Here is a 23737-nt window from a genome sequence, read left to right as displayed (position 1 = left end):
CTGGTAGCCGGCCAGTAGCAGGGCCAGTGTGATGAGTGAGTTGTCACCAGTGAGCACGCTTCCAGCTGGGACCTGCGTTCCATGTCTGTCCAGAAGTCTGCCATACTAGTGTGATGGAGCAACACCAACACCTCATTTAGATGGATGCAGTTGCCATGACACCAGAGCTCAGCCCTGCTCATGTAGCAGGTGGTTTAAAAAAAAAAGAATATTTCTTCTTTCTCTTCTCGGTCCACCTCCCCATTTTATAGGCCTGTCACAATAACATAATCCCTTCATCGCAAATTATTTTGCGTGATTGTAAGAATCATTTTCCATTATTTCTGCTATTATTGTATAGTATATTGTTGTATGGCCTGTTTTAGTAGGCCTACATTATTTATTTTGACTATTGGAACCGGTCACTGTCAGTGATTTCTGCAAATATTTCAGTCCATTCATTTATCATATCTGACCCTGTGCAATCTTTGTTTGTTTACAAAAGCCTAAAAGGCTTTGTAGAAATGTAATTTCTGTCACCACTTAAATCAGCAATTTCAACTATTTGTACGAGAAATGAATCGTCAACCAAAGTTCCATGAACGGTAGCCCTACTTCCCAGAAAAGCTGAAAAGCAGCAGTTGACCTTTTTACCTTCTTGGTCAACTCTTCACTGTAATAAATGGTCTCTATGAGGTCGCATGTTTTCACCAATGTGATGTTCCTGAGCTAATTGCCACAGAATGTCTTGTTACTGACTTATTTCATCTATTTATTTATCTGGTTCACTGGTCACGAGTGTGAATACTTTGCTTGGGGAATAAAGTGCCAAATAGAATATTATGTTCCCATTCATTGTGTGTTTGCACTCAACCTTGGCTGTGTCATGTGACATAGCCATCTCAATCCTTGGTGGTTGTCATGCCAACAGCAAATCCAAGGCGTTCATGTTAGCTGAGTGGAGGGTTGGTATGTTCACACAATCATATTGGACACACTGAGTTGGGCTGGCTGTTACTACGCTGAAAGATGCTTTGAGTGCAACTGTAACTAAAGGGTGCGTTTAAAGACCTTTTTTTCCAGAATATCGGTGATATATAAAAGGTTTTTACTAATTATAAAAAAAAACATGCTTCAAGATTATTTGATTAATCAACAAAGTAATCGATAGAGTTTTTTATCCCACTATTTTGCAACCAGTTTTTTCCCCCCAGTGTCAATTATCTAATGTAATCCTGGACTTCCTCTGCCACCGGGGGGGGGGGGGAGCGGACTGACCTCATGCTTCCTTCTATGCATGAGGAGTCCAAGCTGCTTCTTTTCACCTGACAGGGGAGAGTTTCCACGGCCGGACGTAGTACGTGGAAGGAACACGTTATTCCGACCAGTTCCTTTCCCCTCCATCAGGTGCCCCGGCTGGCCAGGAGGAGGTAGTTTAGAGACCAGGATTACTGCATGTTTTTGTGAGGGTACCTACCTACCCTAGGGGACACGGGGAGAACATGCAAACTCCACACTTCTAGCTGTGAGGCGACAACACTACCGACTGTGCCACTGTGCCCCCCGCTAGAGTAATTGCTAAATAATTCATAGTTGCGGTCATAATTGTAACAGAGCAAAACATATTTGCTTAATATGTTTTGTAATATAATTTCTATAGAGCACCGAAGTCCTGACGTAACTCGCTCATCCCGACGATTCCCCTGGTTCGCGGAAGTAATTTCTCTATGGAGAATAACATGGGGTGATCTTAATATCGTCTACTATAAGCGTTGTGGTCCAAAAATAAACAAGCTGTCTCGGCGTTATTGTCAGGGAGGTGTCTTTGTATCGTTTGCAACAGTCAGTCACTCATATATGATACAGTCTGCTTCTAGCGAAAATCTAACTAATTCAGCAGCAGTAACATTAGCGTTTTCTCTCAGTCAGTTCATTCTTCATATCCATATGAGTGAAGCGGCCGGGGTGACATGTTTATTTTTCAAACACAGTTATATGAGGCGATCTCAAATCACCTCAATGGGGATTTCAATGCAACGAAACAAATACATGAACCTGGGGACTGACGCCCTCTACTGAAAGTGACGTCAGACTTCGGTGCTCTATTGTTCTCATTCATTTATTTATAGCTGACCTATAAGTATCTCCTTTATTATTCCCTGAACAAGATGGTTTTAGAATATTTGTCATATGATAATCAATATTTTCCAGTTGTTAAAGGAACTACAACATGAATTTTAAAACAGTTTAATTTATTTAATATCATATTGTTTATGTCCCTCAAATATATTTCTAATGGTTTGAGCCTAAATCACCACTCTGATATAACCAGTCCATATCATTTCTGTCTGACGTCTAAAGCAGTTTTAATCACAATGTCCTGATGTGGTGGGGGTGTTGTTTATGCAGATTATTTTCTCCGCCACATCCTCATCCCAACTACTCCCCTCCCACATCTTTGACTTATTATAATAAGGAACCCCCTTATTATATATATATAATATAATAATATTATTATTATCTCTTTATCAGGGTCTATCTGGGGGTAAGGGGGGAGGGTAAACGGGGATATTATCTATTGTGTACACTCGTAGTTACAATATGTATACATTAATTTGACTATCACTGCATGGTTCCCCGGGCATTAATGTGATGTCTGTCCTCCCTTATGCCAATTTTAATATAGCATACAAAACTCAGAGACAATCTTTCCTGGTGCACGAGAAGGAAATTCACTGTGGTTTGAGTACTTCCTGTTTATATATTATAACATTGGCAGGGCAAACAAATGGAAAGGGACCCCATTTCATGTGTATGTGATGTACGTCCTTCTGATGTGCGTGTTCACGTGTATGTGAGAAAAATAATGTGTGAGTGTACTGTGCGTGTAAATGATGTATGTTGTACATAGGATAATGTGTGTGTGCTGGAGAAGAGAATCGATGGATCTATCTGAAACATGAGTAGTGTGATGTGCATGTGTGATGTGTGAAGTGCATGTGGGTGTACAGTATGTGAGTGAAAACGCCTGTGTGTCTGAACTGGAGATCAGAGAGAGAGAGAGAGAGAGAGAGGGCGCGCACTTGAACTGCCACTTATGTTTACACTAACATGTCTGATATATGCTGGCAATTGCTAAATTATGTCTCACCTGCATGTTAAACTTAAGGGACTACTTTATCTGTAGCTCTTTTATTGCTGCAACATATACTGTACTACTGTCTGCTGCTATTTGAACTGCCTCTTTTCCCAAATCCATTTCTTCTAACCGTGTACCATATATCTGACACTCTGATATTATGTGCAGGTGCATGCATGATTGATGTGTATCATACACGTCTTAACTGTCTCTTAATTTCACTGTATTGTCTATTTATTCTTTGTCATTTGAAAGTGTCGCACACTGGAAAAGCAGATTTACAAGCTCACGATGCATGATCGGTGTGACACCCTCATACAATGAAGGGTTAGAAAATCTGGGAAATCAGGGTTATTAAAAGGGAGGACTTGGATATAAAAGTACATCGTTAAACTTTAATAACCTCACACACCACCACCAGTAAGCAGACAATAAGGTTCGGCAGCTTATGGAATGCGTCTGCATTAGTCCACTAACGTAACATCCACTTTTTAGATTGTAAAACTAATGGACCGCTGCAAATGTGATGCGATGCATCCTGTAGAACTATCAGGCACTGTGGAGCCTCGCCTTGCAGCCGTTTGAATATATAGGCAACAAGAATAAAAAACATCTCCCAATATATCGCTGTTGGGAGTATTTTTATTTATTTATTTTAGTTCTTGTTGAATAAGTTGAATTACTTGAATTTTTTGGCATTCATGTCCAAGCCGGTTTTTGAGGGGGTTTGTTTTGGGAATTTTTTTATTTTCTATTTGGGGTATGTCATTTTTTATTCAGATAGTACAGTGAACAAAGAGACGGGTATAGGAGAGAGAAGGGAAATGCTTGACGGCGTGCCGCAGGTTAACTCAACCGTCTGGGCACTAAGCTGCTGAGCCAGCCTGACGGCGTGCCGTCAACCTATCAATAAAAGGCAGAAAAATATATTTTCATGACAATGTTTGCACCGTGTGAACTGAGTGGTGCACCCCCCCCCCCCCCCCTCTCTCTCTCTCTCTCTCATTAGCAGGCAACAGTGCAGCACTATCACTCGATCTCTGTTTCTGGCACAGCAGCACCGCTACTGGTACTAATAGTCATACTGGTGCTCATTAACCAACACATAGGCACCTAGGTGAACACGGACATTGCTGTTCCTTGGAGTGGTTGCACAACTTACAAAACATCATTACACATTCACTCGGGGTGTGGGCCTCATTCATCTTTGAAACCCTGTCCCTGACTTTATTGCACAGCATATGAATTTACAAGGACCTGAGATAAACAAGTGCTGCTGATCTGCAGTTTTCTGGCTTGCAGCACATTTATCTTTGTTTTGTGTTTCTCAGGGGCAGCTGAAAGGTTTTCCACTCATTCCAGTGAGTTTATACACTCACAAAAAATATTGTTTTGTCAGCGGTTTCTTCTGTGGTTCTTTGTGACCTTTCAATATATGCTTTAAGTATAATGCACCAAAAGAGGTTTGTTCCATGTGAGACCATTTTGGTACTATTTAGCTACTATTTAGTACCTGGTACTGTGGTACCGCAGTTCATCACATATTTACTTAAAAAGCAATCTTCTAAGCTAAGGAGTTTATGTTGAGTGATAAGATCAGAGTAAATGGCATGAGTCCTAGAGGGACTGAGGGACAGACAGGCAGGTAGTAATAATAATAATAGAATCATTAGAAGGGCATCAGAGAATGGCAACTACAAGGTAGCAATGAATGCGCAGCACCACTTTGGTCAGTCATCTTATTCAGTAAAAGGGATACACGTGTGGAATGCCCTACCAACTGAAATGAAAAAAACAAACGGTTAGGTTAAATACTGGTTGAAATCAAACCAAAGGTGCGAACACTACTATGTTGTTTAGATTAGAGCTTCAGTGCTTGATCATTTTTTACTAGGTAGATATTTGTATAGAAAGGCCTAAAGGACTCGGGTCGCAAATTAGCCTTGGCTATGAACAATGGTTTCATGTTTATATAACTTGATAAATTGTTTTTTTTTTCGTATTGTCCCTGTCTAATAAACTCACACTTGTGTGAAGTGAGTTGTGATTTTATCATCAGCAAACTTTCTTGTGACCACCGCACTCTGACTAAAGGCTCATACATAATCTGGATTTTCGGTGGTGGGGTGACCACCGAACTACAACATGACGTCACGAGCCGCGGTGAAGAGCAAACCACCGCCACCGCTCCAGCCCTTCTCTCTGTTTTTACTCACCACCGCTCAACGTTATTTCAGCTCCGGTGGTCAGCTCACCACCGGAGCGGTGGTCACCTTACCAACGAAAATCCAGACTATGAATAGGCCTTTATGGTGCGTTACCAGCTAAAATTATCATAGAATAGGTAGAAGAAGGCTGTTAGCCGAAACGTTTGTCCTGATGTAGAGAAATAAACCTGCTGAAATTGGATTATTGGTGTGTGCGACCTTTCAGACACACAAAACTGGGCATAGGAGGGGCTAGTGCCCCTCAAAGAAATGTCAGAAAACAACAGGGTAAATGATCACATAATACAAAGAATAGCAATTTGGTGCTTCAAAGAAACTAGGATACGAAGTAAACAGGACCTGAATAGAAGCACTTTTTTCGGTGATATCCTTTTGGACCAATGTTTGACTGTACTCTGTACTATTTACATTTCTGCCAATAAAGTATTGAATCAATAAAGTATTGAATCAATCAATCAAACATCAATGTGTCTATCTAAAACAGATGGGATCTAAACTTCTTCCAATTAATTGTATGTGTATCTAAACAACAAAGTAAACAAAATAGATCTGCTGCATAAAACTTGCATCTATCCAAAAACATGCAACAGGAAAGCATATAAGCAATGATAGGGGGTAAGGTAGACTCAGACTGCGGCAGGAAATGGGGGAGGGGGTTATTACACAGCTTGGGAAACAGCAGGGAGAAGAGTCTAGGTCAGGAGGACACTTGAAGCATTGACCAGGGTGAAATTTCAAAAGAGTCATCTAAAATGTACAGTCCGACACCTGCACAATTGCACATGTTTGGACGTGTAGCCTTTGCATAGGCCCTTATATTTATTTTTTCCTGTTTTAAAATGTACACTGTGTGTGTATATACTCATTGTCAGTGTATCATTGTTGGGGATTTGTTGTATACTTTGTATAGGTTTACAATTTACAATTTAGGCATTTAGCAGACGCTCTTAATCCAGAGCGACTTACATTTAAGCAAGAACAAAAGCATGGGAATACATCACATAAAAGCATTTATCATGAAACATGCGTAAGCTAAGAAGGTAACAGTGGAATATCTATATGATGAAACTATACATACACTATACATAATAAACTATACATATTCACTACTATGCTATACATATGTACTATGGCGTGCTATGACTATATACAATACAATTATAGTGCTGTCTACATAACATGCTATAAGTCTGTGTCAAATGCTATCTAAGCCAACAGAAATGCTATCTAAGGGGTTAGGGTAAGTGCTATGGGCCATGATGGAGTCTGAAAAGGTGGGTTTTCAGGCTACGGCGGAAGATTGGGAGTGATGCTGCAGTTCTGACTGCAATGGGAAGTGCATTCCACAGTTTTGGAGCCAGAAGGGAGAAGAGTTTGGGACGTGTGGAGCGTTGTCCCGGCGTTTTTAGTGAGGGTACTTCCAGTTTCCCTGCGTTGGCTGATCTGAGTGCGCGGGAGGGTTTGTAGGGTTCAATCATACTTGTAAGATATGGGGGAGCCATACCTTTGGTTGCTTTGAATGCCAGCATCAGAGTTTTGTATTCTGTGCGGGCAGCGACCGGGAGCCAGTGGAGGGAGCGGAGCAGGGGGGAGACATGTGAGAATTTTGGCTGGTTGAAGACCAAGCGAGCTGCTGCATTTTGGATCAGCTGGAGAGGCTTAAGTGCACATGCTGGTAGGCCAGTAAGGAGGGAGTTACAATAGTCGAGTTTTGACAAGACTGTTGTCTGGATTAGGAGCTGGGCTGATTCCTGGGTGAGGAACGGTCTAATACGTCATATGTTATAGAGTGTGAACCTACATGATCGAGTGACAGCTGTGATGTGAGCTTTGAACGAGAGCTGACTGTCCAGGACAACACCAAGATTCCTGGCTGTTGGGACAGACGTTACCAGGGCGTTGTCTACGGTTTCTTGAGGTATGTCATGGATGTATTATTTGGCTGTTGTACATTTGACATGTACTATGTAGCATTGAAGTGTAATTTTGTTTCTGCCTCTTGGCCAGTTCCCACTTGTAAAAGAGACTCCGTCTCAATGTGTTTTTACTGGTTAAATAAAATAATAAAAGATGATGAAAAAGGTGTGTGTGTGTGTGTGTGTGTGTGTGTGTGTGTGTGTGTGTGTGTGTGTGTGTGTGTGTGTGTGTGTGTGTGTGTGTGTGTGTGTGTGTGTGTGTGTGTGTGTGTGTGTGTGTGTGTGTGTGTGTGTGTGTGTGTGTGTGTGTGTGTGTGTGTGTGTGTGTGTGTGTGTGTTCTGTAGGGCACCCATGATAGCCTTCACCAGTGAATGCAATCAAAGTCCATCACAAGTCCATCACCAGTGATTTGAATAACATGAGGACAGCAATCGGAAGGGAACGTAAAGGGGCTGATGTGAAGACTGAAGGAGGTTGAATACCAGCATGCCGCAGCATTCTGTTTGGATTGAAGAAGGCGATTGAGCATGCCAGTGAGGAGGGAGCCTGGGGCTTATCACTTTTAGGTATACACTCTATACTCCTACTATTCTCTTAAAGGTAGTGTTAATTCACATTTTTTTTAATCATGTCGTGGGCCGCATTGGACCTCTCCGCGGGCCACAAAGTGCCCACAGATCACCAGTTTGACACCACTATAGATGGTATGCATTACATAAAGTGAGTGGCAAGTCAACATGGCAAAGTGAGTTTAACGTTGTTTAATGCAATCGGATAGGACTTTTCTGTTTGGATGTATGGGCTGTCAAGGACAAAGTATTTTTTTCCACTCAGTACTAGGCGTTACCTTACCACTTCCAGGTATGAGGACAATGTCACGCACATATCCTCTTTCCACTAAAATAGTTTTTAAATTATGCACAGAAAACAAAAAACTGTTTTAGAACTAGACACTAACAGACATAATTCAATTCTTCTGCATAATTGCATTAAATTTGTGACGGTTTATGTTAATAGATAGTAAAGGTTTGCCAATTTGACTAATTTGTTATGCACTACTAATGGTGCATTTGGAGTCGTATAACCTTCACACTGCATTCTGTCTCATTACAGATGCAACAGACATAAGCTCATTTGTCTGCATGGCCTCGTGGGGCCTAGGCCAGGGGTCTGCAACCCAAGATGTTGAAAGAGCCATTTTCGACCAAAAATAAATTCAAAATCTATCTGGAGCCGCAAAGAAAATTACACATTATAATGCAGCTTGCCAAGCTTTATTATCTCCCGGGTTGCAACGAAACTAGCAGAATTTAGCATGCTTTCCCTGGAAATGTCTTTCAACGTTACTTTTTTTGTTGTTTGATAGCTTCTCACTGCAGATTAAACATACAGGCAGTCAATCTGCATTGGCTGTGAAGGCAAAAGCCTCTGTCCACGAACTGTTAAATCCTCTGTTTTTCGTCGGCTATCTTTATTTCTCTCCCTGTAGAAGCCATAGCGTAGCAGGCAGCAGCCTCACACACCCACCGGTTTGTTTATAATAGACACCTGGCTGGCACGGCACTGAGTGTGCTATGACGCAAAATTTGTTTAGTTACGTTTTCCAATTTTGTAAAAATGTGTAGATAAATAAATATTAAGAATGCTTGTCACGTTTGGCCTGTTGGCCTGTTGCAGACCCCTGGCCTAGGCTATGTTTGATTCATGCTATGTGATAACCTTCATCTCTTGCCCAAACATGCAATGGACCTCTGAAGTTTCGGGAGAACGACAACTTGTAAGTCTCAAATCAAGGCAATATTAGTAATGAAAAATAAATTATTATGAATCTCGAGAACCTGAAAGAGGTATTTGCTTTTTTGTTGTTATTTTTTCCCAAACATTTTAATCCCACGATTTTGTAACTCGTTTTTCGTCTGTAATCCTGGGAGCTTTTCTCCCTCGGCCAACCTGGGGAGACCCCCGAACTGGAGGACTGAGCTCATGCTTCCTTCAATCACCTGACAGGGGGAGTTACCCCGGTAGGACGGACCACATGGAATAATAATAATAATAATAATAATAATAATCTTTATTGTCCCTGGATATTTGTCTTCACAATCTGTTCAACACCCACATCAAAAACAATATGGAGCACATAACACCAAGACAATACAAAAAAAAAAAAAAAAAAACATGAGGTCCCCACTGTGTACAGAACCATCCTATCAGCGGGGCAGTTTGTTTAATGCCGCGATGGCTGAGGGGACAAAACTCCTACTAAAACGGACCTTTTTCCATGGCAAGGTTCTGTATCTTTGTCCAGATGGCATGAGGTTAAAGAAGCGATACAGAGGATGGTCAGTGTCATTTGATATCGAGAGTGCTAGTCGTGTGATGGCCTTATTGTTCATATCAGAAAGTGTGGGTGTAGGAAGTCTGATGATTTTGGAAGCAATACGGGTGATACTGAAAAGTTTGTTCCTGTTAGGCATGGACAGTATGGTGTAGAAACATGCAGAACAGTACAACAGAACATGTTGAATAATGCTTTTGTACAATAATAGCAGAAGATGAGGAGCAACAGATAATGATCTGTTGCTCCTCATCTTCTGCCATTATTGTACATGGAAGGAACATGGTACATGGAAGGATCATGTTATTCCAACCAGTTCCTTTACCATCCATCAGGTGCCCCAGCTGACCAGGGGGAGGGTGGCAGTATAGAGACCAGTATTAGCCTACTGCATGTTTTGTGTGAGGTTTGTAGGGGCCACGGGGAGAACATGCAAAATTCACACAGAAAGGCTCTTTCACCAACTCCACCTATAGGTTATGGTATAACCTGAGACCAGCTCAGTGTCCTTGTGGTTAGTGTCCGCCCTGGGACTGGGAGTCATACCAAAGACTGGGACCCAGTGCCTCCCTGCTTGGCACTCAGCATCAAGGGTTGGATTGGGGGTAAGTCCCTACGACATACTAGTGTACTTACTTATATAACCCGAGAGAGGTCTTGACTGCCAAAGCATTCGTTATGCTGGGTTGTTGTTTCCAACCTTTTTGAGTGGTGCAACCACTCCTATAGACAGCTATGTGTGTTGGCTGGGTCCCTGGCTATGTTCCTGGGTCTGTCCGAGCACGAAAATAGTGTTTTGTTGGTTTTAACCACCAAGTGTCACTGTTGCGCAGCCTAACACATGTACATTAACAGTATGATGATTTTGTGAGTGAAGGTACAGTACAGTGACAGTACAGTAGAGGGACCCCCTGGGGACCCCCACACCGTAACTCTGTCCTTTCTCAACCATTTCGGATGAGAGGTGGCTCGCCGGAACCGGGCCGCCCCCCTGGGAGTTTGGATGTTCCGGGGACCCCCACACGGAGTTGCACCACTCACTTCACACAGGTGTGATTTTTCCTTTGAGCCCTCATTCGGACAAAATCTAGGACTGTGTGTGTGTGTGTGTGTGTGTGTGTGTGTGTGTGTGTGTGTGTGTGTGTGTGTGTGTGTGTGTGTGTGTGTGTGTGTGTGTGTGTGTGTGTGTGTGTGTGTGTGTGTGTGTGTGTGAAAGACTGTATGCTTTGCAATGAGTGGGACAAGTTGGACTGAGAATGTGCAAGCAGTGGATGAAAGAAAGTTCTTATTTTGTACATTTAACTATGACTCAATTTTCATGGAACTAAGCAACGTCCTAAAAAACGCTATGAATCTGGTGACGCATTGCAGTAGTGTGGATGAGAGAACATTAAGCCGGTGCAAAAATGCATTACCACGCCTGGGTGAATACCTATCTGCCTCCTGTCTAGCAGTAACATAACTATGCAATTGCTCTTTCAATACTGCACTTAGTACATAATGGGCTTAAATGTCGGAATGGTGCATATCTTATATGACATGCCGGCAATGTCATGTTTACCGGTATATGAACTCAAATTTGTTTTTTAGGCATGCTGATATTTAACCTTGACTATACCAATATTTCTGTATTGTTAATTTGCACTATATCAACATCCCATAATCAGATCTCATTGTTCTAGTTATTTAGTTTGAACTGTGGACTCATTGTGGGACTAAATTAGTCTAGTGAGAAGAGGTTTTATTTTTCACCCCTGTGTCAATTATCTAATGTGATCCTGGGCTTTACACACCCTCCGCCAACCTAGTCCCCATAGGGGGACATGGGGAGAGCAACGGACTTGAACTCATGCTTCCTTCATGCCTGAGTGTTCAAGTTGCTCCTTTACACCTGACAGGGGGGAGTTTCCCTGGTTGGACGTAGCGCGTGGAAGGAACACGTTATTCCAACCAGTTCCTTTCCCCTCCATCAGGCTGGCCAGGGGGAGGCAGTTTAGAGACCAGGATTACTTCATGTTTTTTGTGAGGGTACCTACCCTAGGGGACACGGGGAGAACATGCAAACTCCACACAAACTCGCCAATCCCGCCTTGGGTATGGGCACTGATGACGCGGAGGAGGAAACAAGCCGCCAGCACCCACAGCGTCCCGAGCGGGAATCAAACCCAGGACCTTCTAGCTGTGAGGCGACAGCACTACCAACTGTGCCACCGTGCCTCCGAGAAGAGGTTTTCATGCACCCCATGGAAATATACTTCTAATCAGTGTTTTCTGATTAGAAGTGTCTATTATACAACTACCTGTTGTATATTATAATTATCTATCTATACCAGTAAGACGCCTGAGGGCGAGAAGCGACCGAGGTCACGTGCACGCAGCCCCCTCGTTGACGGCAGACTGCTGGCCGAGCGCTGGCGCTTTGGCATGAAGGGGGTCAGATCAACATGGAATTAATTCTGTACTGGCCATATAAGGAGCATGTCTTGAGTGTACAGGGTTTAATGAGGTCAGATCAACAATGGGATGTCAGAACAGGTAGGCTCCATACAGTATATGGAGATCTAAGGGTGGTAGCGGGGACATTCTCTTGGTACAGGGTTTGATGAGGGCCGAGGTAGGGCCTTGCCTTCATTTTCGGGCCTGATGAGAACTCTAGTTTTCGCCGGCTGCCGGGCGTGGCTGCACTAATAACTTTGGGTTAGGCCCAAATTTGAATAGACATGGGTATAATAATAGTATAATATAAGTCAAAAGGGAGACATCGAGGAGGAAGGGGGAATGGGGAAGGATCAATATATGGACAGAACAGGTTCTGACATATATCCATATATGGAGATCTAAGGGTTTGAGGTCATATGTAGAGTTGCTGGCCAATATTGATGACATCAGGGATCTCCATGGGCTTAACTGCGACAGCAGGTCGCATTTACTATGACATTTGGGTCTCCACATCTCCATCTGATTATGTCACATGATGTCACGACTCACGAGACCCTAGGAAAGATAAAGAGGAAGGTGCACGGAGGTGTGGCCCGGTCTCCTGCAGGAGGTTTGCACATGCTCAGTGTAAACAGGAACTGTGATGTGTTCCAGCAGAGGTGCTAGATAGAAAGCTATATGATAGAAAAGATAGAAAGCTATGATGTAAATAATGAGATCTAGAACAGTTGAGAATTAAACAGCAGTCACCCTTCCCTTTTCAAATGTTTTATATCATCCACAGCACTTGAATGAACAGTATCCATGTTCCTTTGTCATTTCACAAAAATAAAAGTTTAACACAATTGTTTAACTACAATCAAAGCGAGCATCAAAAGAACATGGAAAATCCACAAAAACATTTAGTAAATGTACTTGTCCTTTGTCTTTCAGTCTGTTATACACAACATTTTTTCCACACGGTTATGAAATTGATATACTTTTTCAAATAAAATCAACATTGTACTATTCTCTTTTTTTTATATCCTTTTTATTATTTCAGTTCAGGGTCAACAACTCTCATGCACCTCTGCTGGAACACTCCATCATCGCAGTTCCTGTTTACACTGAGCATGTGCAAACCTCCCACAGGAAACCGGGCCACACCTCCGTGCACCTAGATGAGACCTGGGCACCATACTGTATATGGTGCTCGACCAACACACTGGTGCCTGACCAACCAACACACTGGCGAGAAATGCACGATTCCATAGTTAACTGTGACCTTTGGTTGCAATAAACGTCTGTCTGTGTGTACGGCTGTAATGCACGTAACTCGAGAACCGTTCGCCCCACCGACCAATTCAACACACGTGTTCAACACCCCCACAGGGAGTGCAGTGCCCGGTGTCGAGTCGGTCGGACCCGCGGTTGTCCAGAACCGCCACAAAAGGCCTCTGGACAGGGCCCCTGCCCATGGTCCATGTATGGAGCTGGCTAGTTCACAACACTCCATATTTGGCCACAGAACTCCATATATAGGAATTAAGGGCCACAGAGAAACAGATACAGATATCTCCATATATGGGCATAAAATAACTTGGTGGGGCATGCATTTCCGGTTGTCCAGAACCCGCATCTGCATAGACTCCATATTTGGGCGTGCCTGACAAAGAACACCATATATGGGCATCACAATGATGGCAACCTCGCCCTTTATTAGCCAATTGATCACACCTGATCACCCCCCAAAGGGCACTGTTCTAGTATCTATGAATGCATCTGTCTCTGTGTGTACGTATGTCTGTAATCCACGTAAGAACCGTTCGCCCCAGCGACTTCAAATTCGACACACGCGTTCCACACCACCACGGAGTGCTGTGCCCGGGGTCGAGTCGGTCGGATACACCGTTGTCCAGAACCGCAGCACAAAAGCCTCTATACTCCATATATAGGAATAAAGGGACACAGAGAGACAGATACAGAAATCTCTATATATGGGCATAAAATGGACACAGACAGATGGGTGGAACGGGTATTGCATAGCCGAGTGGGGCATGGATCTCCAACTTCCATCGTTACTGACTCGACTCGGTGCTCTACAGCCGGGCACCGGTCTAGTAATAATAATAATAACTGGAATTGATATAGTGCCTTTCAAGAAACCCAGGGACGCTTCAATACAGAAAAAAACAACAAACAAACTAATTGCCAAAAGCCTGAGTAAACAAGTGTCTCTTCAGTGCAGACTTGAAAGAGTCCAATGTTGGCGTCTGGCTAATGTCCATGGGGAGAGAGTTCCAAAGGGCAGGGGCTGCCACATAGAAAGCTCTATCGCTGAGGGTCCGCTTTTTGCCGTGACACCCGTAACCCTTCCTCTTCCTACCTGTAGCAGTCAATAAGGTGCTTTTGTCAATTAATCAAGGGCGCTCGGGTGGTGCAGTGGTAAAGTCCCTGCCCACCACCACAGAGGCTTTGGGTTAGAAACTTCTAATCCACCATGGTGCATCTGGCTTTGTCGTGTGTCTACACTAACACAATTTGCACATGTTCGGAGCAGGGTAGCCAGTGGGGAGGGTGTTAAAACAACAGCAACAACAACAACAAAGGATCTGGCCAAATAATGCATAATGAGAAGAAAGCTGCAGGTGCATAAGGTGCATTTTTTTTTAGTATTGCCAGCCATGCTCCATTCCGAACTGAAGTGAACTCACTTCAAAGCTACTGAAGTGTAGAACATTATGTTCATCCCTGACAGAGTCCTGTTCCGGTATTATGAACAATTACATGTGTGAAAATAGTAGAGATAGCGCCTCATTTCAGCACTGGAGTGGCACAGGGTTTTCGTGCTCCGCATGCTGAGGAGGACATATCTGGACACAAAATGGAAATGGAACTCTGACAACTGATGCAACTGGCGTTTTTCATGCATGCCAAATTGCCAATGCAGGTTGATGGGTTGATTCCTGCAGGAACACAGTATTGTTGTGATGATGCCTAATGAGACCATTCATAATCAGAGACTCAAAACATATTTGAATACAGTTATTGTGATTCATACAAAAAGGTAACTCTTCAATCTCGTGGTGAGTAACCTAACCATATCTACATATCCCTTTGTATTTAGGGTTTCTTCCTGAAGACTGAAACCTTGACAGTCAAACGTGCCAATGAAATAAACAGTGATATAATGACATCACAATATCATCCCCTCCGCTAACCCCTCCCCCATTATCATACAGCAACAGCTGTGGGTGCGGCTTCAGTTCAGGTGGATCACCACCCATCACCACCCACCAGGCAAACATATGGTGGTCCACATAAAAACTTTCTGTACACTTTTTTTGAAAATATTCTTCCACCTTATATAATAATACCGGATGATAATGCTTTAAGTTGCCTATTTTGACTAGTATTACTCTTAAATATATGAACGGTGGTGGTTGAGTGGTTCTCAATCTCATTTAATTTGATATGGGCAGAAAAGGAGATTAGATGTCCCATTAAATGACAAACAATATAACTTTGCCTTTAAAGAGACATATTTCTGTGATATCTGAATGCATATTTCTACACAATGCTGCAGAGAGAGAGATAGATAGAGAGATAATTTAAGTAAATTCAAGGTCGAGATTTAATTCCACTATTTGAATTCGTAAGATGATGCTAATTACACTATGGCTGAAAGTCACAGTGGACCGACATTCTAATTAGTGTCTCTAATTAGTGTATTTTGTTCCAGTGAATAGAATGCTACAGCTACAAGGCCATTCTCTGCACAATAATTGCGTGCCTCCAAATTTGTGCCAACAGTTTGCTGAAAGGCTGTTTCAGAATGAGTAACCCCAAGAACACCCCCCCCCCCACACACACACACACAGTCACACACACACACACACACACACACACACACACACATGCACACACACACACACACACGCACACATGCACACGCACACGCACACACACACACACACACACACACACACACACACACCCACACCCTGACCTTACCTGACACATGACAGTATATCCACGCTAACCAACCTCATCCGTAAACTGACAAGGCTGACAATGGAGCATAGCAGTGTGCGTGGTTTTCTGGATCCACTGAAAAATCGGCCATTCATTTTTCCTTTAGAGATTTACAAAAATATTTATATCAATTATTTTAAGACTAGAATCCAGATCCTGGTGAATCATGATCATACAATTTTTGATTCTGTGAAAAAAAAAGTTTGAATAATTAATTATATGATAATATACTACATTTAATTACTATGAAAACCTGCAAAACCTGTCCGTCAGTCCCTCCGTCATGCCTCCATATATGGTTGTCAGTCTGTCGTGCCTCGTGACACGTCACGCCACCATATATGGCCATCAGTCCGTCACGCCTCACGATACCTGTCCATTCAAACTCTAGACGGGGCCGCCCCAAAGTTATTAGCACATACGCACAAATATTTCGCCCTACCCGGCCTGTAAACATAATAATAAAAAAGGTCCATATTTGGGCATTCCCAGACCTTTATAGTTTCAGTGCGACCTTGCCCCCAGCATGACCTGCTTCTCATCCTTAGGGCGTCTTACTGGTAAATACCCTTTGTTTAGCGGTTTTCATTTTTCTTTCTTCACAGACTCAAAGGTGTTATGGTCATGATTCACCATGCAGGATCATGCATGGCTTGATTCTATAGGCTTAAAATAATTTGTATAAATCCACGCCCACTGCTACGCTCTATCACTCTGAGCTTCTTTGCCATGCCATTCCACTTTTAGGCCTCTTATAGATCTTCTGACCAACTAGTCCTGTTGGTTGTTCCTCAGTCCTGGATGAAAGCTATAAGGTGACTGTGCCTGTGACTATACTATAGCAAACGGTCAAATGATGGGAAAAACTGAATAGTGTACCACTTTTTATTAACTTTTTGACACTTTGACAGTTTTAAATCCTGTGTTAAGACACACCTTTTTACATTGGCGAATAAGTCTATTTTTATGCATTTCATTATTCTTTTTTTATTCTCTTTGAAAGTGGTTTTGAAACGTGCTTTTTAAATAGACATGACAGTTTAGAAGCTGCTTGATTCAATATCACCCCCCGACACACACGCACACACACACACGCACACACACACACACACACACACACACACACACACACACACACACACACACACACACACACACACACACACACACACACACACACACACATACTCAACTCCATTGGGAGCTATTTTCAATTCATTATTTCATTATGTTAATATTTTCTGGCATGTCATATTGCTTCAAGTCCATGAAATTCATGCACGAAGTGGGCAAATTAATTGAAAAACGATTGTCTCCTGCATTACAATTAGCCTATAAATATGATATCTATTCTGTCACCAGAACCAGGGGGTTGTTTCTTCAATGACTGGTTATAACGTGGAGTTTGATGGGCTTATAAGGGCATCTGATCAAATATGAAATTTGGAATTAAGCAACTGACAGGAAACATGAAAATGACCCTGAAGTGTTTTAAAGTGAAATACCCTATAGTTTTAACCATATCAAACACTAGTAATTGGAATGTGCATGGGCTCAAGCTGATATGGTGTTTACACCTTCAAATTTGCCTAGGCCTACTATTTCTTTCTTCAAATATATTTTACTAATACAGACAGATAGACAGTATAGGCTATAGGAGAAGGATGGGTAGAATCATGTGGTCTATATGTGAGACTCATATAGTTGACGGCGATAAAGATTAACCCTTCTGTGTGTTCTGACTACATTTATCCGCCTTGCATAACTCGCACGTACGCACACGCGCGCGCGCGCGCGCGCACGCACACACACACACACACACACACACACACACACACACACACACACACACACACACACACAGTACCTAGGCTACATAATAGTCCGGGATAGATGATAGCTCCGTCCAAACCATAGGTCCAAACGGAGCTTTAGAACCGCATGTAAGAACCCATGTGGGCATTTCTCTGGGCGTATCCTGAAATAGGAGGTGTGCTATATTTTAGTTACTAATTGAGTTTATCTCAATTATTTCACGAACCATGCTCTTCTCCTTTGTGCGTCTCTGTGCTTTTGTGCATCTGTCTGTGTGCAGTCAGCCTTCTTGTAGCCTATAGTTTGTGATGCTGCAGTCCTTTGTTCGTCCCATATACAATATCTTTGTGCTTTGCAGCTTTGGGGGAATCAAATACAGACAGTGTTCTTTGTGGAACGGCAGTTCAGTTACATCATGGGCAGGGCGCATCAAGCTGTGGAGAACGCGTTTCGGAGCACGTGACCCGGCTTTCTAACACGACCCTTCATAAGTATGAACGCAGACAGAAAGAGCGTCAGTGTGCCACGCTCATCAATGAGAAAAGAGAGAGCAAAGAAAACATTCTTCACAATTGCAATTAGCACAATTAGCAGATGAACTGAGATGATTACTGTGTTCTACCGCCCACATCATATCATAATGTGCATGCATCAGGTTTTCCGTCTCTTTTATGTGACATTTTTGTTTCAATGTTGCGAGTTGGATTAACGCACTGGGGATAGTCTATCATCGGTGTTGGGGAGATTCTGCACATCTGGAACAAAATATGTAAGGTAAAACTAAACTTTTCTATTCATTCATAAACGGCAACAGACAAAACTAATTAATTTAAGCGTCCATATGTGCTGTATGGACTGTGTATGTAGGCTACTGGTTTCTTATTTTGCGGTAGACTATGTGAATGAGTATAGGCTACTTTAGGCTATATATACTTTAAAATACATTTGTTTTCCAAAAAGTAATTTGGAATAGACTATGACATTTTATTCTTATAGCCAAGCCCTGCCAAGGGCATTTATTATCCTTGAATATATTTGTCTTATTACTGAAATTAAGCCATACACAAAACAGATCTGATATAAGTATATTTTTATTATCTGCTATTACATATATTACAATTTGTGATTGTCTCGCTCCACTGTAGCTACTGTTTTATACTGAATTTTCTACTGAATTATGCCCCTATAGCTGGAGCATGACATCTTTCAGATAGAGGTTAGTGCAATTTTCAAAATGAACTTCTGGAATCAGGAATACTAGATAGCCTATTGCATGCCCATGTGTTCCAATTAAGTGACCTCTATTCCTTAAGCAATTGTCGGTCGCGACGCTTGGGGGGGGGGGGGGGGGGGGGGGGGGTCGCCAGATTATTATTATTTCCCCCCCAACGCTACAGTTATATTACAGCCATGTTATATATAGTTATATATACTCAACCTTATTCATAGAAGCACAAGTTTTTTTTTGTTTTTTTTTAGAATAATACCTGTAGTGCGCGAGTGCGACTTTTCTATGCGAGTAGAAGAGCGTATTCATTGTCAAAAGCAAATATACAGACGAGGGTGTTGCTGTTTGTGTGTTCCAATCAAACCGAGATTGATTCCACCTGTTGTGTTCCAAAACAATCATCTTATTGAGTAAGCTCAGCTGTAATATTACTAAGTAATAAATGTAATTATTTTTGCAAGCAATGGCTGGAAATTAACAGTTTACATATACCTATGTGCATGCATCAACTATAATAATGAAACCATAATCCATAACCTTATGATATTTTCTAATATTTGCATATTTTTTAGATGAGTCATGCATTCATCAGTGAATTATATTTCAAATAGTCATTTCAATCAGAGGATAAAGTCAATATAGCAGAAAAATGCAGCAGCAATACTCTCTGTGCCAACCTCATCATCCATCAGATGATGGACTTTCTCCCCAGCCCACATACTCATTTCTCTATGGAAAATGTAAGAAAGATATTAGGGAAATATATAGTTTAGCTAATCTTTTCAAATATTTGCAATATAGGGCTTTCTTTTCAGTGTTTGGGTTAGGTTAATAACCTCTTAATCCCTATTCAAAGATTTTGAAAAATAGCTGATCTACAAGTTCACCTAGGTTGGTTGGCTAAGGCTTTATAAAAAATATATCATGGCATGTTGGTTGCAAGTGTTTAAAAACATATGTCTTTCATCCATTTTCAGGTTGAACAGACTTAGACTGCAGTATTACCCTCAGACACAGCCATGAAGTCCGTACTGGATGGTGTGGCGGACACCACTTTCCGGACTATTACCTCTGGTTTACAGTATCTGGGCTCCAATGACGCGAACTATGATGATGCCACCATGGACGCAGATTTCACAAAGGGCGGCTTCGCCTTCCAGAAGCCCCTGTCTGCTTTCCGAAGCAACTCTTTCCCTGACAAACTGCCTCCGGACGAGGAGATGATCCTCAAAGGCATCCCGTTCTTTCCGACCAACGCCACAGACACTTTTGGCAACCAGAGCTCGTTTGGAGATGAGGGGAATGGTATCCAGTGTGGTGAGAACTTCATGGACATGGAGTGTTTCATGATCCTGACTCCCAGCCAGCAGCTGGCTGTGGCTGTGATGTCACTGACCTTGGGCACGTTCACCGTGCTGGAGAACCTGGTAGTGCTGTGTGTCATCCTGCAGGCCCGCAATCTCCGCTGCCGGCCGTCATATCACTTCATAGGCAGCCTGGCTGTGGCCGACCTGCTGGGCAGTGTCATCTTTGTCTACAGCTTCCTGGACTTCCATGTTTTCCACCGGAAGGACAGTCCCAACGTTTTCCTCTTCAAGCTGGGAGGAGTCATCGCGTCCTTTACCGCGTCTGTCGGGAGCCTCTTCCTGACGGCCATTGACCGATACATCTCCATACACCGGCCTCTGGCCTACAGGCGCATAGTGACACGGACCAAAGCCGTCATTGCCTTCTGCATGATGTGGACCATCTCCATCGTCATTGCAGTGCTCCCTATGCTGGGCTGGAACTGCAAGGTGCTTCAGTCTGTCTGCTCTGATCTCTTCCCTCTGATTGATAAGAGCTATCTGATGTTCTGGATCGGAGTGACTAGCGCGCTTGTCCTCTTCATCATCTACGCCTACATGTATATCCTGTGGAAGGCACATCACCATGCCGTGCGAATGCTGAGCCGCACCTCCCAGAAGAGCTTGGTGGTGTATTCAGCAGATGGGACTAAGGTGCAGACAACCCGCCCTGAGCAGACACGAATGGACATCCGCTTGGCCAAGACCCTGGTGCTTATCCTCGTTGTTCTGGTCATCTGCTGGGGCCCGGTGCTCGCCATCATGGTCTACGACCTGTTCTGGAGAATGGACGACGACATCAAGACAGTGTTTGCATTCTGCAGCATGCTCTGCCTGCTCAACTCCACCGTCAATCCCATCATTTATGCCCTGAGAAGCAAGGACCTGAGGCATGCCTTCCTCAGCTCGTGCAGTGCGTGCAGGGGCAGTGCCCAGCAGCTGGATAATAGCCTTGAGTCGGACTGCCAGAATAGACATGCCACCATTGCTGCCAACAGGGCTGCAGAGAGTTGCGTGAAGAGCACTGTGAAAATAGCCAAAGTGACAATGTCTGTATCAACTGAGACGTCTGCAGAAGCGGTCTAGTCAGTTGCGTCATGGGGGAAACTTTGTAAATGTAATCCTTTCCAAACAATGCCATTAAACATTAAAAAGCTGAACTATGCTTTGCAAGTGAGATGTACCTCATCATCTGAAAGTATTGAATTACACTCACATAAAAATGATTCAGTGGTGAACTACTCCATTATTTTATGTTACGAGTGCCAGTATACAGTATGTGTTCCTGTGCCAAAGTGCCAAATAGGAATTAAAGATACGAGGGAGTTGAATTCTTTGAGAATTATTATAGATTATCATGAGTCTGTTGTTTGCCATGGACTTCATGATATCCAACTAGTGAAGGAATATTATATTTTTGTACTGTGAATTCAGGTTCTGAAAACAATATATTGTCATTTATGGGATAAGGGGCTACTGACATTCTTAATTAGAAATGTTCTAATATTTTATTGAGATGTCATGTCTGTTGCACCAAAAGGAAGGACAACAAATCTTTGCATCTCGACCTTCAATAGTCATTGTGTATAAGTTGTGTATAACATTTCTCATGGGTAGAGAGCTGAAGAAACTTTGAGCGTACCCTACCCCTCAAACATTGACATTATTTGTCATCTTTGTATTGCTCAAAGAGTTCACCTGTGTGAAGTGAGTTTTTCAAATTGTGAAGTGATTCAATCTTAGGCTACTCCATCGCATGACTGCATCGCTTGCCAAAAATAACTTGTCACGGCACGTAACGATTCAACATGAAAATCATTTATTGTTGGCAAGTAACAACCATTGTACTACAAAGCATACATTTGGCTCAGAATCAACTTCACAGATGAGAATTCATTTTCATCGCTAACTAAAATCTAAATGGAAAAGTTTGTTAAAAAAAAGAAGGAAAAAAAAGATTCACAACTTTCAAGTATGTGGAAAATCTCTTATGACAGAGGGACTGTCCCTCTCGTCCATTTCTTTAGTCTCTTGCTGTTAGACATTTATAGTAACGTGTCTTTGTTCAAATGTATACCTAACAACTGTACAGCGTCTCTTGTAAAAAAAGTGTTCAAATCGAACAGTTCAGCTATTAGGCAACACATTTTGGCCAAAGCTTTAGCTTAACACATTAAATGAAACTGAATTTGGATATATACAGCGTGCTGGCCACTACTGTGAAGATTTTGAATTGGTTTAACGGTCTGAATATAGCTGCTTTCACCAGGTTAATGGATTACATTAGACTCAGCCTTGTACGTTTGTGATATCTTGTGAATATTCCAATCTAAGCCTTTCATCATTGCAGTGAGGTGTTTTAGTGCTATACTGTAAAATGGGGAGGGGTCAATTGATGACAATGCAACCTGTGCACAGGCCTTGTGAAGTGCTTTTTGCGTAAATCTAAATAAAATATGTCTGCTGTAAGCTTTACTTATCTAAAGGAAGGAACAAGGTATTTTCATTATTTGGTAAGTTGAATTGAAGTTACTGTGTCTGCATTGTATGAATAACTGACGATCCAATCGAAAGCATTGGGGACAATGTAATTTCCTGTTTGTACTAAGCTAGAAATCTCAAAGCACAATTGTTATGTAGACATTTATCTTGGTGTAAAGCTATCCAGACAGCTGTTTGATCACTATGCTTTGCTGCCTCTTGTATTGTTGAGTGTTGGAGATGTCAAATGTCACCTGTCAAGTGGCTTCTGTACAGTGGTGGCATAATGATAATTCTGACTTTAATAAAAAGAAAAAAGAACAATCAGTCAAGTGTGCTGTTTTCAACTTTTGAATAAAGACACAGCTGGCTGTTTTTTTGCTTGCAATTATTTGATTCTTATTCTGTGTTGAATAATGAATGAAGATTAACATTAGCCTGAAGACTAAACATGTTAATTTCACCAGAAGATCAGGCTAGGCCTCATCAATTTCTAACAGAAAGGTGGTGAATAAATGAAGCACTGGGCTGACTCGAAAGGTTTTCAGAGAGGCTTTATCCACCCCTAGTGGATGTTCCATCAACAGCCTCAACATCAGGTGTCTTACAAGTTACAACTGGTATTTCAAAGATTGTCAATGAAGACAAAAGTAGGCTACCATATGTTGTGGGCAGTGAAATTGGCCACAAATAGAATTTCAGTGGCTGTAATGTTGCTACAGCTGTACATGCATGGGATAATAAATGGCTTAGAAATAGAAAACCATTGTGTGGTATTTTATTCCTCAACAAAATGTCCTCCAATGGAAATATCAG

The 23737-nt window shown here is 42.3% G+C and overlaps 1 protein-coding gene across 4 annotated transcripts; it reads left to right on the top strand.

The window, feature by feature from the left end:
- The first annotated feature begins 18400 nt into the window (after positions 1–18400).
- cnr1 (cannabinoid receptor 1) lies at positions 18401–23609 on the top strand. 4 transcript variants are annotated; one of them, XM_083790671.1, is made up of 3 exons: positions 18401–18635; positions 19056–19082; positions 20072–23609. In XM_083790671.1, the coding sequence occupies exon 3, from the start codon at positions 20114–20116 to the stop codon at positions 21524–21526; it is 1413 nt and encodes a 470-aa protein (XP_083646797.1). In that variant the 5' UTR covers positions 18401–18635; positions 19056–19082; positions 20072–20113; the 3' UTR covers positions 21527–23609. The 4 variants fall into 4 exon arrangements, with proteins under 4 accessions (XP_083646797.1, XP_083646796.1, XP_083646799.1 ...); XM_083790670.1 differs by having other exon boundaries at positions 18401–18640; XM_083790673.1 differs by lacking the exon at positions 19056–19082.
- Positions 23610–23737: the final 128 nt, after the last annotated feature.

This window comes from Protomyctophum parallelum (assembly GCF_964188405.1).
Source record: "Protomyctophum parallelum genome assembly, chromosome: 19".
Taxonomy (NCBI): Eukaryota; Metazoa; Chordata; class Actinopteri; order Myctophiformes; family Myctophidae; genus Protomyctophum; species Protomyctophum parallelum.
The sequence above is the reverse complement of the archived record's forward strand: the minus strand, read 5'-3'. Positions and strand labels throughout refer to the sequence as shown.

Coding starts and splice junctions, on each gene's coding strand:
- cnr1 (XM_083790673.1), top strand. CDS start 20,114: ATGAAGTCCGTACTGGATGGTGTGGCGGACACCACTTTCCGGACTATT.